General features: G+C 33.9%; 1 protein-coding gene across 2 annotated transcripts; it reads right to left on the bottom strand.

Annotated features, from left to right (window-relative positions):
- Positions 1-5,051: 5,051 nt before the first annotated feature.
- On the bottom strand, positions 5,052-17,142 carry LOC134695439 (uncharacterized). Of its 2 annotated transcripts, XM_063556690.1 has the most exons (3): positions 15,055-17,142; positions 14,377-14,730; positions 5,052-9,549 (listed from the first exon to the last, which is right to left on the bottom strand). In XM_063556690.1, exons 1-3 carry the CDS (start codon positions 15,272-15,274, stop codon positions 7,133-7,135), a joined length of 2,991 nt encoding a protein of 996 aa, XP_063412760.1. In that variant the 5' UTR covers positions 15,275-17,142; the 3' UTR covers positions 5,052-7,132. The 2 variants fall into 2 exon arrangements, with proteins under 2 accessions (XP_063412760.1, XP_063412759.1); XM_063556689.1 differs by having other exon boundaries at positions 14,377-17,142.
- Positions 17,143-20,350: the final 3,208 nt, after the last annotated feature.

Raw genomic sequence — 20,350 nt, forward strand, 5'->3', positions numbered from 1 at the left:
AAGAAGAAAGTCGAAAATAAAGCCGGGTACTTACTAAGTGCTAATGATAAATGTACATTAGCACTAGTCTGTGCTTGGAGAGGGGATTGGCAATTTGCATCTTAGAGGAAGAAGAAAAACAGATGAAAATTTGATAACATCAGAGAAGCCGAGAAAATTACATTGAGATCTTTCCAGGTACTTGTTATGTGCTGATGAAAATACAACATTAGCACTAGCCTGTGCTTGGAGAGAGATCAAAGGTTTAACATCGCAACATCAAGAGATAATGGAAAAGAAAAGCAAGAGGAAGACGAAGACAAAGTCGACAGATTTACAGATCAATCTGGTATCTTCCCAAGTACTTGTTATGTGCAAATGATAAACAAGCATTAGCACTAGCCTGTGCTTGGAGAGGAGTCGGAAATAACTTCACCACAGATCAAGAAATACAGAAGAACTCAAAAGGTACCACCCATGTCCAAAATGTTTCCAGGTACTTGTTATGTGCTAATAATCGATACACATTAGCACTAGCTTGTGCTTGGAAGGATTACGGAAAATAACCTACAAACATAAGGCAGAAATACATGTATAAAGCAACGGTTCATTTTCCCAGGGACACGCTGTGTGCAACTTTCTTAAACATAGTAGCACTAGCTTGTGCTTGGAAAAATGGGCTTTACTACGTCATAAGGAAGTTACAGATTGATACAAGAAAATGAACGAGAACTAGTCTGCATTGGGACACACGTGTGCAAATAGTAACGAAAAAATATATCATTTGTTAAAATTTCAATTTACAAAGAAAATCGTAAATAAATTGATTAATAACTGAAAATTATCGTGATTATCTCCCTTTCAAAATCGTCAAAACTTAGCTTGGGATACAAACATCGACCTGATCAATTATGACACTAATCAATATTCAACGACTATCTCATATGTTCTAAAACATCAGAAGCTCAACGAAGAGATGCGATATGACACTTATCAATTGTTGACACCTTAGCCCTTAAATACAAAGACTTGATGTAAGATTGTCAGAACGAACATTACATCCAAAGAAGAAAGTCGAAAATAAAGCTGAGATCTTCCCGGGTACTTACTAAGTGCTAATGATAAATGTACATTAGCACTAGTCTGTGCTTGGAGAGGGGATTGGCAATTTGCATCTTAGAGGAAGAAGAAAAACAGATAAAAATTTGATAACATCAGAGAAGCCGAGAAAATTACATTGAGATCTTTCCAGGTACTTGTTATGTGCTGATGAAAATACAACATTAGCACTAGCCTGTGCTTGGAGAGAGATCAAAGGTTTAACATCGCAACGTCAAGAGATAATGGAAAAGAAAAGCAAGAGGAAAACGAAGACAAAGTCGACAGATTTACAGATCAATCTGATATCTTCCCAAGTACTTGTTATGTGCAAATGATAAACAAGCATTAGCACTAGCCTGTGCTTGGAGAGGAGTCGGAAATAACTTCACCACAGATCAAGAAATACAGAAGAACTCAAAAGGTACCACCCATGTCCAAAATGTTTCCAGGTACTTGTTATGTGCTAATAATCGATACACATTAGCACTAGCTTGTGCTTGGAAGGATTACGGAAAATAACCTACAAACATAAGGCAGAAATACATGTATAAAGCAACGGTTCATTTTCCCAGGGACACGCTGTGTGCAACTTTCTTAAACATAGTAGCACTAGCTTGTGCTTGGAAAAATGGGCTTTACTACGTCATAAGGAAGTTACAGATTGATACAAGAAAATGAACGAGAACTAGTCTGCATTGGGACACACGTGTGCAAATAGTAACGAAAAAATATATAATTTGTTAAAATTTCAATTTACAAAGAAAATCGTAAATAAATTGATTAATAACTGAAAATTATCGTGATTATCTCCCTTTCAAAATCGTCAAAACTTAGCTTGGGATACAAACATCGACCTGATCAATTATGACACTAATCAATATTCAACGACTATCTCATATGTTCTAAAACATCAGAAGCTCAACGAAGAGATGCGATGTTTCATATGATGTGAAAAACATACCAAGTGATTGGATGACAAATAATGATATATTGGATAAAATTAATATGTGTATAGATAGTATACAATGTTCTAAAGGGAGACAATTTGAGGTTGATAAATTATATAATAACTTTGTTGAAATTCTTCACTCTGAAATGAATGATAAATTAGAAACTAAGGTCAAAGTTCTGAACAGTACAAACAATCGAAAAAGACGAATAAAGAAACCATGGTGGAATGACAAGCTAACAAATAAATGGAACATTGTTTGCACGGCAGAAAGGGACTATGTAACTTGTAAACAGGGTAGCTTAAAACAACAATTACGAAAAGACTTTGTTGATAAACGCAAAGACTTTGACAAGCTTACACAAAAATATAAGCGTCAGTATTGGTACCGCTGTCAGGAAGAGCTGGTTAATTTTAGTGACAATGATACGAATCAGTTTTGGCGTAGAATTGGTCAAATTGGTATTGGTAACGAGAGACAGATGCGTATTCCGAATGAAGTTACTTTGGATGATGGAACTATATCTAACAATTTAGAAACTGTTTTAAGTAAATGGAAAAACAGTTTTCACAGTTTATTAAACCCAAATGTAAATGCAGATTATAATAAGGTTGAAAATTGTATTCTTAAAGAAAATATTATTTGTATTGATTTAGATAAGGAAATTACTATTGATGAGGTTCATAAAGTTGTAATGAATGCAAAAAATTGTAAAAGTGCAGGAATTGACCTTATTCAAGCTGAGTTTTGTAAAAATACCTCTATTATTTCTATTTTACATAAATTATTTAACTTATGTTTCAGTTCTAGTAATGTACCAAATATATGGAATAAGGGAATTATAACCCCAATACCAAAATGTTCTACATCAGATCCTAGAGACCCCTTATCTTATAGGGGCATAACTCTAGCTCCATTCACATACAAGATGTATTGTAGTATTTTAAATGAAAGATTAGTCAAATGGCTAGATGAAAGGGAGATAATTAACGACGAGCAAAACGGTTTTATGAAAGGCAAAAGTACAATTGATCATATAAGCACTATAACATCAATAATAGAAACCAGGAAAAAGTGTAAATTATCAACATATGTAGCTTTTATAGACTTTAAGAAAGCATATGACTCAATTAATAGAGTTTTTTTGTTCAACAAACTAGAAAATCTAGGTATAAGTTCAAAGTTTATGTATTCTTTAAAAGCTTTATACTCTAATGTAGAATGTAGTGTACGTATTAATGGTAATATGACTGACTGGTTTAATGTTGATTCTGGATTGAAACAAGGTTGTGTTTTATCATCTATAATGTTTAATATATATATAAATAATTTGGTTGATGACATTAATGCTTTGAATATTGGTATTAACATAGATGATGAAAAATTAGCTATATTGTTATATGCTGATGATGTTATTTTAATGGCAGAGAATGAAGAAGATTTACAAAAAATGTTGAATGTGCTTAATACATGGTGTCTCAATAATGAGCTGTCAGTTAATATAAATAAATCTAAGATCATGCATTTTAGAAATCCAGCTGTTCTACAAACTAAATGTATTTTTTCTATTGGTGGTAATAGTATAGAATGTGTAAACTGTTATCAATATTTAGGCTTATTACTTACTGAATATTTAGATTATCAGTTAATGGCTAAGGCAGTAGCGAAGTCAGCCAGTAGAGCATTAGGATTATTAATTGTAAAGAGTAAAATGCATGGTGGTTTCCAGCACAAAATTTTTTCTAAACTGTATGATACAATGGTATGGTCAGTTATTAGTTATGGCGCAGGTATTTGGGGAACAAGAGACTTTTCCTGCATAAATGCAGTCCAAAACAGGGCCATGAGATTTTTCATGGGTGTTGGCAAATACACACCAAATGATGCCATAGCTGGTGATATGGGCTGGAAACCTCCATGCGTTAAACAATGGTCAAGTGTCTTGAGACATTGGGCTAGGTGTTCCATAATGGACCCACACAGGATAAATTTTAAAATTTTTAAGTGGTCTATACGAAAGTGTAATACCAGAATTAAAAACTGGAGTTTTAGAGTTATAGAAATGTTAAAATTGTATAATTATGAGCAATATTGTAATTTTGAATCAAATGTATTAAACAAAAATTGTATTAAACAAATTGAGGAGGATGTATTTGATAAGTTTAAATCAAACTGGTGTACAAGAGTTGCTGCATATGCAGAGGGAAGTAAATTAAGAACTTACAAATTGTTTAAAAATAACTATTGTACTGAAAATTATTTGCAAAATATTATATCTTTAAAGAACAGAAGTTCATTTGCTAAATTTAGATGTGGGGTAGCTCCACTAAAACTAGAAACTGGAAGATATGAAAAGAAAGAAGTCCACGAGAGGACATGTTTTAACTGTAGCTCTATTGTTGAAGATGAAATGCATGTCATTTTAAAATGCCCATTATATGTGGATCTAAGACAAATCATGATACATGAAGCTTTACATTTTAATGAACATTTTAACCTTTTATCAGATAATGAAAAATTTATATTTTTATTTAGTAATGACAATGTTGCTGCTATAGTTGCCAAAACCTGCAACAGCATTTTATTAAGAAGAAATAGTATTCTATTTCACTAGTTTTTAAAGAAACAAATGTTTTAATATCATTTAGTAAAAATGTATATTGTGTCAGAATTTTTAATTCTAAATGTGTAAAAATATGTTTATATGTATATAGTATATCTTAAAAGTCTCTCATAAATCTTTTTTAGATTGGTACATGCAATGCAAATGTTTTAATGTTTTAAATCTATGTATGTGAATCTCATTTTATGTTTGTATGTGGTGAGACTATAATAAAATATTGAATCTGAATCTGCGATATGACACTTATCAATTGTTGACACCTTAGCCCTTAAATACAAAAACTTGATGTAAGATTGTCAGAACGAACATTACATCCAAAGAAGAAAGTCGAAAATAAAGCTGAGATCTTCCCGGGTACTTACTAAGTGCTAATGATAAATGTACATTAGCACTAGTATCAGAGTTGGGTTTCTGACTGTTATCTGAGTTGTCGGATGCTGGGTTGTGTGGACTGTCGTTTGCCTGTTATGGTTGGACTTAACCAACAGCACACCTTACGGACTAATGAGTATGGGTAAGGGCCTGAAAACAGTTATAACAAACACAGTGAAGTTGGTTTTAGATGTTATATCTTCTAAAGCGCATTCGATAATGATATATATTTTACACAATATAATAGTATATAATACAAATAATAGAAACATATAATTCATATAAATGATCAATTAATATCTATAGTATACAAATTTTATGTAAATGCATGAGCATATGCATTTAAACTGACGAACACGTATGCTTATAATATTTCTTATAAATAAAAGCTTATTTAGCATTCAAATATATGAGCAAGATGCGGACTTAATATTAAATATATGAGCATAATGCGAGACCGACTATTTGAACCTAACAGAGCATAAAGCACGTGCCGAACAGCATAAAATAATGAGTATATAATATTTTGACTAGGGGGATGTACATATGTAAGAACATATTGAGATCTGGTATCTTTCGAAATATAAACACGGTAGAGCATATATGTGGCGCTTGTAAAAGCTTAAACTATAAACCTATCAACCCAAAAATAATCAATTCCGACAATGAGCATTGGTTGAGAAATATTCGAAATCGAGACTAAACTTAGCATTACGAAACTAATCGCGAATATGCAAATAATATAAATATGAAACAATATAATATGAATTGGGGAAAACTAGCTATTAAATTATACGAGCTTGCTTTGTATCAAAAATTCATGACTCATAATAAAAATAGGACTAAACGACAAGAATAGTTTACGATAAATAATTTCTTATTAAATTAACCTACACATGTGAAAATATTACGCATAACGCGTTTATTAAAATAATCAATATCTTATCCTTGTGGAACTGACCTTAAATTGTATTAAGTATGAACAAGCGATAAGTTAAAATTATCATTTCCAACATGCGAGCGTAAAACTTAATTCTATAACGCGTTTAAAAATTCCCTTGAGTATAGAAAGTTTGTGAAGAATAAACCAACCTTTTTTTTGAACATATATACATCTATTTACACTGATCGAGAAATCAACTTTACTAAAATAAAATGGAAATGAAACTTAACGAAGTTTCATGATGCAATTAAATAAAATAATAGATAAAAATACTTGACTCACCTGAAAACAGTTATAACAAACACAGTGAAGTAGGTTTTAGATGTTATATCTTCTAAAGCGCATTCGATAATGCCACTTTTGGGACCGAAATTCACTTGTTCGATTTTGCGTTACTGTTTCAGGTTCGTCCAATCAGATTCGTTAAACAATCAAGCTATCTTAGTTACCCTGATATTTTGGGGTAAAAAGGGGCGTGGAAAGGTCTTTGCTGGACAGGACAAAGAACCCTAATTGACCAGGTTACCTAGACATAGGTTGTTTACACAACAACTTGTTTGTGTTTACCGGACAATGGAATTAGTAAAAAACATGTCTGATTGTGTCCACTTAGCTTGTCGCTAAAACATCTTAAATTGATAAAAATAAAGCCTAACAAAGAGAAAATCTAAAGTGACAAATGCCAAAATAAATATCTATCAGATGTGAAATTCTTATCTTAAATGTTTCGAGAATATAAAAATGATTTCCTTCAACAATAATGAACGATTATCAAACAAAAATACTTTTAATAAATACTGCAGCTTCGAAATGAACTTTAAATAAATAAAATATCTTAAACTTATGTCTTTTTGCTGAAAACTAAATTTTCACCAAAATATAAAATGAGTTCCAAAATGACTCCATGACAACTCCCCCCTACTTCAGCTGATTTCGTCCCGAAATCATGAACTAATTTTATCTGGAAAATAGTAATCATACATTTGTAAATAATAAACATATATAATCAAATTAAAAACAAACAAATCACACAATATATACAAAATATACAAAATATACAAAAGAATATATATAATTAACTTAGTCCTGAGTAATAAGGTCATATAAAAAGTATTGTCCATTGCATCACCTATACGAAAATTGGGTCTAAAACTGACTTTTCAACTATGAACCAAAACTGGCTGGATTTAATACAGTAGCAAAACGTTGGTGCGTAACTAGAACATACGCATTAAAAGATTGCATTAAAATTTTGTTAAGTCTTCTTCGAGTTAGATATCCTATGCTGACTGAATCTGGAATTTGTACAGTTTTCATTGTTAATTTATTGGTAATGACAAATGAAGAACACAGAAAAAACAATTTAGAATAAGGAAGAGCTGAAATTGTAATGTTTTGCACTGACGGTGTTGAGAAATCGTAGTACGATGGACACAATGATAAGTTTATTATGGGTATTGTAACACAATCACCACCGGACGTTATTTCTAGGTAAACCCGAGTGCATTTTGAATTTCTTCGACGATACAGGAAGTAAACAAGTACTGATAAAAGCACAAGTACTAAACAACTTAGTATAACAGAAGCATGTAACCATGTAAATTCTGATGTTATAAACTTTTCAAGAATTGAAATATCATTTGGTGCAGGTGTTGCAGTAACTTTATGGTAAATAAATGATGGAACGCTGTCTGATTTTGATTTTACAACTTGTTGCAGTACTAAAATGGCAGTTGCCATTCGACGAAATTTCAAAAACATGAATATAAAAAATAGAAATGTTACTGACGCTATTCCAATAGCGACAAAAATCAAAATGGCGTTTAAATCAGGCCACTCAGATTGCAATTTAATTTGACCATATAAAAGTGGTTCAGTTAAAGACTTAAATATAAGGGAATCATTTCTAGCTGCAGCAGACATTTTCTTTAAACTTAAATGTACTTCGTGGTCTGCAGCTAAAATATTAGACATATTATGAGTATAAAATTTAAAATTTGGTATTGTCATACTGATTTGATTTGAAAATAAAGAATCTCCTAAAATAGTTTTTAACTTATTTTGATTGAAAAATTCTTGTAAAACTGCTAAATTAATTGGATGGAACACTGACAGTTCTGAGGTTTTATTATAACAGTTGACCAATCTGGGAGGTAAGTATAAAGATACTGTAGACAGTGAACACTTGCACGGTAACTGAATAACACAGAACTTGCAACCAGGTAAAGTGGTTTGTTTACCTGGGCAATTGAGTGCAAGCGAATCACTTTGATACACCAATACTGATGTGGAACTCAATTCAATGATGTCATGGGTCAAATGGTTTTTCAGAAATCGGAAATCACAGAATTGTGAAACCTGGTTGATGTCGTTATTGAACAATCCAATAGTGCATTGTGGAACATGCGTTGGTATGAGTGCCTTGTTAAAATTGCACGTGACTATTGATTCATGCTTGCAGTTACTTAGTTCGTTAGCTGAGATATGTAAATAATAGTCATGCTGATGTGTTATAGCAAAGAAATCAGGTAGATCTAGTAACTTAGTAGCATGCTTGAGAGAATTATTTACAGGAACAGGAAGTGACAAGATCTTGTAAAGACGAAGAGGGTGAGTGAGTGAAGATATAGGAAAACGAAGGGTAATGAAAAGTTTAGAGTGGTTACGCATAAACATGAAATTTGAATTAGTATAGTAATAGGATGGGTGAGGTTGTGTTAAGTAGAATCCAGGATATGAATTTGTTAAGATGGTTTGGATTTTATGCAGAGCTAGTGTTAGAGTATGTTTTGGCAATAAGAATGGTGAGATCCGCCCTTCGACCAAACTTTGGATTGCTGCCTGAAATTGGTCCACTTTGCTTCTGAGCATGTTGCCTTTGTTAGTGAGCTCTGTTAGTAATGTGGTCGTGTTAAGGAAAAAACTTTGGGTGTTCTCTAATGACATCTGAAATTTGTTTGCAATGGCAAGAATTTCTACTGAGTTTTGTTGAATTCCATCCATCAGATTGGTTGTTCTTTTGTCAACTAGTGACATAAATGAAGACAAGTGATCTCCATGTTGCTCTAGAGCCCTAGCCATTAATCTTGTTCTTTGATTTATTTGGTTGATATGGCTAGCCAGTAAATTTACATCTCCCATGGTTGCAGTGCCAAATAAACCTTTAGCTAATGAGCCTATGAATGGTAAAAATGAGCGTGCATTGCGCTTTTTTAATAAAATATCATTTTGGGGAATTAGTGTTTTAATACTCCTAATTGACTCTATCAAATGAATTTTTGTGGTGTCCTGTAAATGGCGAACAAAATTAATAATGGAATTGAAATAATCACATTGGGTAGAGTTTTCATTACAAAAACTTATGTTTGGTAAACTAAAATGTTCAGGTAATGACACCTTGAATGTGTGTAACCAGGACTCCTTAGCTAAATACAATTTTGTTTCTTCTTTAAAAATCACACCATAATTTATTCTTTGTACTATGTCTGTTTCTTTGGCTGTCATGGCACCAACTGATACACCACAAAAAATGACCATCATAATAGTGTATATAAAAACTCGCTGACCAAGCCCAAAATTGCCTACAAAATATCGAAAAAAAAAATAATTTAAAAGGAATAAAAAAAATTTATTGATATGATGAAAGTCGAGTATGCATGTCATGCGCATGAGCACACATTTCTAGCACTAAATACAACAGACTAGCTGTTAAGGATTGACTTTATCACATCAAAATTTCCGAAAAAATTGAAAGCACTAAATAACTATGGTCAGCAGTTTTATTATATTACACAAATATGAAGTTTTATTAAACCTTACGGAATATTTTGTCATTGCATGTGTATACAGGTATATGGTGTGACACCTATATATATATATATGTATATTGGCTGTGATTTTATCAAAAGATATGAGTGCATATTTAAAATATTGGGGCACTTGTTCCAAAGTATTTAGTCTAATGATTATGAGTCCTAACTGAAAACATTTAAAATTTTATGATTATTAAGGAAAAACTAATGATTGTAATCTTTAACCAATAAATGTAGCAGCAAAATTTTAATTTTTTTACTGGTATTTTAATCTACAAGTTAAAGGTTCTCAGATTCTTTTTTTCATAATTGTCTGACGTTTTTTCCCTTTCTGTGTATATTTTAGATTTATTTCATGTAATAAATCTTGGTCGAAACTTGAGTTTGGTTCCCAAGTTCGAGCTCCATCTTGCCATTCGACTCTCATAAATCTTTGACCATTTCGAAAAATTCCACTTTTTATTTGTTGAAAACCAAATTTCTCATTTCTATTTTGATTATTTTGATTATCTACTTGACTATTTTGTAGGTCATTGTTTGCGTCAATAGCTATTTGTTCAGCAACTTCATTTTCAACATGATTTCTAACCTGTGTATTTTCCACTTCATTGTCAATTTGAGGTGGTTGCACATCATGCTCATTTTGATTTAAACCTTCATCATTTTCAATTTGATCTTGGGGATTTATATATCTTTGACGATGAATATTTGGGTCATAATAGCGCCTCATATTTGTTGCATTCATCAAAGATTTGTGTACAGTGTTGTTTTCAATGTGCTTAATCTTGTACGTGAAGTTTGGACCAAGTTCAATGATGCGATAAGGACCGTTTGCTTTGTCGTGTAATTTGCGAGATAGACCTTTTGGGACTTTGTTATTTGTCAACAAAACTTGGTCACCAACAGAAAAATTTGGAATGTTGGATTTAAGGTCATGTCTTTCCTTATCTTTTGTTTTTTGTTGTTGGTCTCTTTCTTTTGCAATTGTATGAGCAATTTTTAAGTTTGCCAAAAATCCTGCTATATAGTCTTTGAGATCGCGACTTAAATTGTCCTTTGGCTCTAACGCTACATCAAAAGGAAGCCGCATTTCTTCCCCAAACATCATGTAAAAGGGAGAGTATCCTGTTGTGTTACAGGATGGTGATTTCCTATAAGCCATCATTACAAAAGGGATAAGAGAAGGCCAATTTGACTGGTCCTTATTGCAATACGTTCTGAGACAAGCTGCTAAAGTACTATTTTGGCGTTCTACTGTACCGTTGGTATTTGCGTGATAGGAACTTGAGTGATGTTGTTTAACTTGAAACATTTCGCAAATAGCCTTTATGATTTTAGCCATGAACGACTGAGCTTGGTCACTAAATAGGATCTTTGGGCTTCCGAACCTGGAGAAAACTTCAGAGCAAAGAATGTTTGCAACTTCCTTAGCGGTTTGGGTTTTCATGGGGAAACCTTCAGTCCATCTAGTGAAAGAATCGACTACTAAGAGGATATGTTCATAGCCATCTTTAGTTTTAGACAAAGGTCCAAGAATATCAATATGCCAACGATGAAACCTACCAACATGTGGCATTGGGGTCAAAGGTGGATTGTTTGGATTGTAATTCCTTTTTGCTCGTTGACACCTATCACAAGTTTTGATGTATTGTAACACGTCTGAATGCATTTTAGGCCAGTAATATTTTTCCAATAAAGAAGAATAAACTTTGTCTTGACCTAAGTGTCCTCCGCCTAAAAGAGAATCGTGGTAACAATGTAAAGCTTCTTCCCTTAAACAAGTAGGTAAAGCAATTTGTTTTATATGTCTAAGCTCAGTAGGTAATCTTCTACACCTTCTTTGGTACAAATGATACAATACACCATTAGAAATGGAATAAAATTTACTTTCAGCAACTATAGAACGATGTAATTTTTCATCTTGTGGAAGTGTGTTGTTTTGTAAGTATTTGATGATGTTAGCAAAATCTGGACAATTTTGTTGTTTTTCAAATAGCGAATTTGGATTGTCTAAAGCTTGTGGAAGTTCTTCAATGTCAATGGCAGAAATGATTGGACAAGAATCTGTAATCTCATCGTCATAAATAAACTCCGTGACGGTTCTCCAACCATCGGGTAGTTCATCAGATTCACAAATAGAGGCACGATCTGTTTCAAGATCAGTATCGGACTCTAATTTGGAATCTGTTGTAGGATACGCAGTTGATACAGATTGTACAGTTGGTGCCTCAATATATGGCCTACGACTTAAACAATCTGCAACAACGTTGCTTTTCCCTGGACGATGGATAATATCATAATTCAAGTCTTGTAACTTCAGAGCCCATCTTTCAAGCCTATTAGATAATTTTGCAGATTTCAACCAAGTGAGTGCACTGTGATCTGTTACCACCGTGAAGTGAGAGTTAGCTAGATAGGGGCGGTATGCTTCAACGCCTCTTAATATAGCCAAACACTCCTTCTCCGATGTATGGTAACTTTTCTCAGGGCCACTCAAAGCTTTACCACCATAAGCTACTACATATTCTCTACCTTCATCATCCTTTTGCCCTAACACATAACCAATGGCTTTATCAGAAGCATCACAGGTTAAAATGAAAGACCTATTTGGATCTGGATAGGATAGAACAGGGGCAGTAAGCAGAGCATTTTTCATGGTTTCAAAGGCCTGTTGACACTGTGGTGTCCATTGGAATTGTGCATCTTTACGTAATAAAGCTGTTAATGGTGAAACAATGTCAGAATGACCTTTAATGAAACGACGATAGTAGTTAGCCATGCCAAGAAAACTCCTAACCTGTTTGACTGTTTTTGGAACCGGAAATTGACTAACAGCATTAGTTTTTTCTGGATCAACTTCAATACCACGTCGAGACATAATGTGACCTAGAAATTTGACTTCTTTTACAGCAAAATTGCATTTTGCAGGTTGTAACTTTAAGTTGGCGTCTTTTAACCTGGTAAAAACTTGACTCAAATGTTCTAAATGTTCCTCAAAAGAATTACTGAAGATAAGGATATCATCAATGTATATGAGTAAGAATTTCCAATTTAAACCTCTAAAAACTTGAGTCATAAGACATTGAAATGTGATAGCTGCATTCATGAGTCCATAACTCATACGATTCCATTCGTAAACACCTGATTGGGATATGAAAGCACTCTTATGTTTAGTTTCTTCGTCAAGAGGGATTTGCCAAAACGAACTTTTTAAATCTAAATTTGTAAAATATTGCGCTTTAGCTTCACCGAGAGCATCAAAAACACTTTCAATATGAGGGAGAGGATAAGTCATAGGGACCGTTAATTTATTCAAAGAACGATAATCAATTGCCATTCTCCAACCTCCCGTTTTCTTAGGAATCATGATTAATGGGGAACACCAATCAGAATTTGATTCTTCAATAATTCCGTTATCTAATAATTCCTGAATTTGATTTTCAGTTTCACGCCTAACTTGAGGTGACTGCCTATACGGATTACGTCTTACAGGCCGTGCACCTGGTACAGTTACAATTTTGTGTTTATACAAGGGAGTTTTTCCTAATTCTGTCATATCTGTTGCAAAACTTTGTTTGTTTTCATTCAAAAAGTTGTGCATCTTTTGTTTTTCACTATCTGTTAAATCAGATTCTGATAAATCAAACTTAAGATCTGAGCATGATGTGCTGTTTGGTGTTTTAATTGATGACACTGATGGTTTAGTATCATTAAAATTTTGAATAGTTTCTGTATTGACATGAGCTACCTTAGCCAGTTTAGTACGTGCCTTAATGCGTACTTTATTATCAGTGGGGTTCATTAAGCTTAAATAAGCTTTACCGTGCTTGATTTTAACTAGTGCTTTTGCTGCTAAAATTCTGTGCTTGTGAGCTAATGACTTAAGCGGCTCTAACAGCACTGTTGAATCATGTGTTTGGTGTGAGACAGCAACACTAATCAAAGTTTGTGATCGTTTTGGAATTGTTATTGCTTTGCTTGTTTTTGCTAAACCTTGTTTTGATGTTAATCGACTGAGGGTGACTACATCGTTATTTTCAAAAATTTCAAATGTGTCAGTTTCAAAATTTAACTTAGCTTTTGTTTGTTTCAAAAAATCTACGCCTAAAATTAAAGAATGGTGTAACTGTGGCAAAACATAAATTGAAGCCCTAAAATTTCTGTTTCCTATAGTAACGGATATGTTAACTTTGCCTAGCACTTTTACATGATTGCCATTAACAGCAATTACGCTTGTAATGTCTGGTGGCTCGAGTTTGTGTGTTGAGTAAGGAGTTCTTAGAAAGAACTGCTTACTCATTACAGATATGTTTGCTCCTGTATCGACTAATGCACATGTTCTTGTCCCACCCACAGAAACTTTTGTGGTACTCTTTTTAGCATCTAAAGTGGTGATTAAGTTAATTACCCTTTCTTGCCTATCTATGTGCCCATCTATAGTGGTTGTTCTACAGACAGGCCCGTGTCCCTAATCTTGACCTTGAGCTGCAAGTCTAATCTTTTTTATACATTTTTTTTCAAAATGACCTAACTTTTTACAAAAATGACATACTTTATGTGATGCAGGACATTGTGACCTTATTTTACAGGACTTACCCCCACAATAACCACATTCATCTGATTTGGTACTGTACTGGTGGTTTTGCTGTGTGTTGAACTTGACTCTGTGCTGTTCTGGTCTGTAATCTGGTCTGCGGTCTGGTCGGTTCATGGCGGATAATGTTGTGTCCATTCTTGTCATGATGCTATCTAGCATGTTGGCTTCAACCGATTTGACTGCAGAACATACAGCTTGATTGATGGTGGATGTAATGTCCTCCATCTGTGGCTGACCAGACACAGCGATAGTCATTTCGGCAACATTGGCAATTTCTCGTAGGGCATGCATGGTCTTTGACCGATTGGGGAGTATGATATGTCCCATACCCTTCTTGAAACCCTTCTCGGTCACTGAAATGAGAAATTCCTCAGAAACACAGTTATTTGAATTTAAACTTAAAGCTCTGTCGATATATTCGTCGACAGTTTCATAAGCGTATTGTCTTAGTTCTGTTATTTTAACTCCTGCATTTAGTGTAGGTTTAAAGCGTTGTAAAAATGCTGCTTTTAAATTGTTAAATGTGCTTTTTGTCTGTGTATCAAGGGTGTTAAACCATGCTTTAGCTACCCCGGCTAAATGAAAAGGGAAAACCAGAAGGGCATCCGCTTCTGGCATCCTCTGGAGTGTGACAAATGTTACAAACATTGTCCACCATTCTAATGCGGTAACATTACCTTTTCCCGTGAACAATTCTATGTTCACGTTGTATCTTTGCACAGGGAAACCAGGTGGCGGTCCTTGAGGGGCTGGAACGATTGGAACGTTGAGTGGTGCCATGACTTCTGCTGGTGGGTTGACCGGAACTTGGATTATTTCGGCTTCCTGCTGACCTGCTGCATTTTCTGGGGCTGGCATGTCTCGTTCTATTACGTCTTGTGATCTCAACCAATACATATACTAGTGAGGTACCGTATTGTTGAACTAGGGTCTCCGCCAGTTATCAGAGTTGGGTTTCTGACTGTTATCTGAGTTGTCGGATGCTGGGTTGTGTGGACTGTCGTTTGCCTGTTATGGTTGGACTTAACCAACAGCACACCTTACGGACTAATGAGTATGGGTAAGGGCCTGAAAACAGTTATAACAAACACAGTGAAGTTGGTTTTAGATGTTATATCTTCTAAAGCGCATTCGATAATGATATATATTTTACACAATATAATAGTATATAATACAAATAATAGAAACATATAATTCATATAAATGATCAATTAATATCTATAGTATACAAATTTTATGTAAATGCATGAGCATATGCATTTAAACTGACGAACACGTATGCTTATAATATTTCTTATAAATAAAAGCTTATTTAGCATTCAAATATATGAGCAAGATGCGGACTTAATATTAAATATATGAGCATAATGCGAGACCGACTATTTGAACCTAACAGAGCATAAAGCACGTGCCGAACAGCATAAAATAATGAGTATATAATATTTTGACTAGGGGGATGTACATATGTAAGAACATATTGAGATCTGGTATCTTTCGAAATATAAACACGGTAGAGCATATATGTGGCGCTTGTAAAAGCTTAAACTATAAACCTATCAACCCAAAAATAATCAATTCCGACAATGAGCATTGGTTGAGAAATATTCGAAATCGAGACTAAACTTAGCATTACGAAACTAATCGCGAATATGCAAATAATATAAATATGAAACAATATAATATGAATTGGGGAAAACTAGCTATTAAATTATACGAGCTTGCTTTGTATCAAAAATTCATGACTCATAATAAAAATAGGACTAAACGACAAGAATAGTTTACGATAAATAATTTCTTATTAAATTAACCTACACATGTGAAAATATTACGCATAACGCGTTTATTAAAATAATCAATATCTTATCCTTGTGGAACTGACCTTAAATTGTATTAAGTATGAACAAGCGATAAGTTAAAATTATCATTTCCAACATGCGAGCGTAAAACTTAATTCTATAACGCGTTTAAAAATTCCCTTGAGTATAGAAAGTTTGTGAAGAATAAACCAACCTTTTTTTTGAACATATATACATCTATTTACACTGATCGAGAAATCAACTTTACTAAAATAAAATGGAAATGAAACTTAACGAAGTTTCATGATGCAATTAAATAAAATAATAGATAAAAATACTTGACTCACCTGAAAACAGTTATAACAAACACAGTGAAGTAGGTTTTAGATGTTATATCTTCTAAAGCGCATTCGATAATGCCACTTTTGGGACCGAAATTCACTTGTTCGATTTTGCGTTACTGTTTCAGGTTCGTCCAATCAGATTCGTTAAACAATCAAGCTATCTTAGTTACCCTGATATTTTGGGGTAAAAAGGGGCGTGGAAAGGTCTTTGCTGGACAGGACAAAGAACCCTAATTGACCAGGTTACCTAGACATAGGTTGTTTACACAACAACTTGTTTGTGTTTACCGGACAATGGAATTAGTAAAAAACATGTCTGATTGTGTCCACTTAGCTTGTCGCTAAAACATCTTAAATTGATAAAAATAAAGCCTAACAAAGAGAAAATCTAAAGTGACAAATGCCAAAATAAATATCTATCAGATGTGAAATTCTTATCTTAAATGTTTCGAGAATATAAAAATGATTTCCTTCAACAATAATGAACGATTATCAAACAAAAATACTTTTAATAAATACTGCAGCTTCGAAATGAACTTTAAATAAATAAAATATCTTAAACTTATGTCTTTTTGCTGAAAACTAAATTTTCACCAAAATATAAAATGAGTTCCAAAATGACTCCATGACACTAGTCTGTGCTTGGAGAGGGGATTGGCAATTTGCATCTTAGAGGAAGAAGAAAAACAGATAAAAAATTGATAACATCAGAGAAGCCGAGAAAATTACATTGAGATCTTTCCAGGTACTTGTTATGTGCTGATGAAAATACAACATTAGCACTAGCCTGTGCTTGGAGAGAGATCAAAGGTTTAACATCGCAACGTCAAGAGATAATGGAAAAGAAAAGCAAGAGGAAAACGAAGACAAAGTCGACAGATTTACAGATCAATCTGATATCTTCCCAAGTACTTGTTATGTGCAAATGATAAACAAGCATTAGCACTAGCCTGTGCTTGGAGAGGAGTCGGAAATAACTTCACCACAGATCAAGAAATACAGAAGAACTCAAAAGGTACCACCCATGTCCAAAATGTTTCCAGGTACTTGTTATGTGCTAATAATCGATACACATTAGCACTAGCTTGTGCTTGGAAGGATTACGGAAAATAACCTACAAACATAAGGCAGAAATACATGTATAAAGCAACGGTTCATTTTCCCAGGGACACGCTGTGTGCAACTTTCTTAAACATAGTAGCACTAGCTTGTGCTTGGAAAAATGGGCTTTACTACGTCATAAGGAAGTTACAGATTGATACAAGAAAATGAACGAGAACTAGTCTGCATTGGGACACACGTGTGCAAATAGTAACGAAAAAATATATAATTTGTTAAAATTTCAATTTACAAAGAAAATGGTAAATAAATTGATTAATAACTGAAAATTATCGTGATTATCTCCCTTTCAAAATCGTCAAAACTTAGCTTGGGATACAAACATCGACCTGATCAATTATGACACTAATCAATATTCAACGACTATCTCATATGTTCTAAAACATCAGAAGCTCAACGAAGAGATGCGATATGACACTTATCAATTGTTGACACCTTAGCCCTTAAATACAAAAACTTGATGTAAGATTGTCAGAACGAACATTACATCCAAAGAAGAAAGTCGAAAATAAAGCTGAGATCTTCCCGGGTACTTACTAAGTGCTAATGATAAATGTACATTAGCACTAGTCTGTGCTTGGAGAGGGGATTGGCAATTTGCATCTTAGAGGAAGAAGAAAAACAGATAAAAAATTGATAACATCAGAGAAGCCGAGAAAATTACATTGAGATCTTTCCAGGTACTTGTTATGTGCTGATGAAAATACAACATTAGCACTAGCCTGTGCTTGGAGAGAGATCAAAGGTTTAACATCGCAACGTCAAGAGATAATGGAAAAGAAAAGCAAGAGGAAAACGAAGACAAAGTCGACAGATTTACAGATCAATCTGATATCTTCCCAAGTACTTGTTATGTGCAAATGATAAACAAGCATTAGCACTAGCCTGTGCTTGGAGAGGAGTCGGAAATAACTTCACCACAGATCAAGAAATACAGAAGAACTCAAAAGGTACCACCCATGTCCAAAATGTTTCCAGGTACTTGTTATGTGCTAATAATCGATACACATTAGCACTAGCTTGTGCTTGGAAGGATTACGGAAAATAACCTACAAACATAAGGCAGAAATACATGTATAAAGCAACGGTTCATTTTCCCAGGGACACGCTGTGTGCAACTTTCTTAAACATAGTAGCACTAGCTTGTGCTTGGAAAAATGGGCTTTACTACGTCATAAGGAAGTTACAGATTGATACAAGAAAATGAACGAGAACTAGTCTGCATTGGGACACACGTGTGCAAATAGTAACGAAAAAATATATAATTTGTTAAAATTTCAATTTACAAAGAAAATGGTAAATAAATTGATTAATAACTGAAAATTATCGTGATTATCTCCCTTTCAAAATCGTCAAAACTTAGCTTGGGATACAAACATCGACCTGATCAATTATGACACTAATCAATATTCAACGACTATCTCATATGTTCTAAAACATCAGAAGCTCAACGAAGAGATGCGATATGACACTTATCAATTGTTGACACCTTAGCCCTTAAATACAAAGACTTGATGTAAGATTGTCAGAACGAACATTACATCCAAAGAAGAAAGTCGAAAATAAAGCTGAGATCTTCCCGGGTACTTACTAAGTGCTAATGATAAATGTACATTAGCACTAGTCTGTGCTTGGAGAGGGGATTGGCAATTTGCATCTTAGAGGAAGAAGAAAAACAGATAAAAAATTGATAACATCAGAGAAGCCGAGAAAATTACATTGAGATCTTTCCAGGTACTTGTTATGTGCTGATGAAAATACAACATTAGCACTAGCCTGTGCTTGGAGAGAGATCAAAGGTTTAACATCGCAACGTCAAGAGATAATGGAAAAGAAAAGCAAGAGGAAAACGAAGACAAAGTCGACAGATTTACAGATCAATCTGATATCTTCCCAAGTACTTGTTATGTGCAAATGATAAACAAGCATTAGCACTAGCCTGTGCTTGGAGAGGAGTCGGAAATAACTTCACCACAGATCAAGAAATACAGAAGAACTCAAAAGGTACCACCCATGTCCAAAATGTTTCCAGGTACTTGTTATGTGCTAATAATCGATACACATTAGCACTAGCTTGTGCTTGGAAGGATTACGGAAAATAACCTACAAACATAAGGCAGAAATACATGTATAAAGCAACGGTTCATTTTCCCAGGGACACGCTGTGTGCAACTTTCTTAAACATAGTAGCACTAGCTTGTGCTTGGAAAAATGGGCTTTACTACGTCATAAGGAAGTTACAGATTGATACAAGAAAATGAACGAGAACTAGTCTGCATTGGGACACACGTGTGCAAATAGTAACGAAAAAATATATAATTTGTTAAAATTTCAATTTACAAAGAAAATCGTAAATAAATTGATTAATAACTGAAAATTATCGTGATTATCTCCCTTTCAAAATCGTCAAAACTTAGCTTGGGATACAAACATCGACCTGATCAATTATGACACTAATCAATATTCAACGACTATCTCATATGTTCTAAAACATCAGAAGCTCAACGAAGAGATGCGATATGACACTTATCAATTGTTGACACCTTAGCCCTTAAATACAAAGACTTGATGTAAGATTGTCAGAACGAACATTACATCCAAAGAAGAAAGTCGAAAATAAAGCTGAGATCTTCCCGGGTACTTACTAAGTGCTAATGATAAATGTACATTAGCACTAGTCTGTGCTTGGAGAGGGGATTGGCAATTTGCATCTT

This window comes from Mytilus trossulus, chromosome 13, assembly GCF_036588685.1.
Source record: "Mytilus trossulus isolate FHL-02 chromosome 13, PNRI_Mtr1.1.1.hap1, whole genome shotgun sequence".
NCBI lineage: Eukaryota > Metazoa > Mollusca > Bivalvia > Mytilida > Mytilidae > Mytilus > Mytilus trossulus.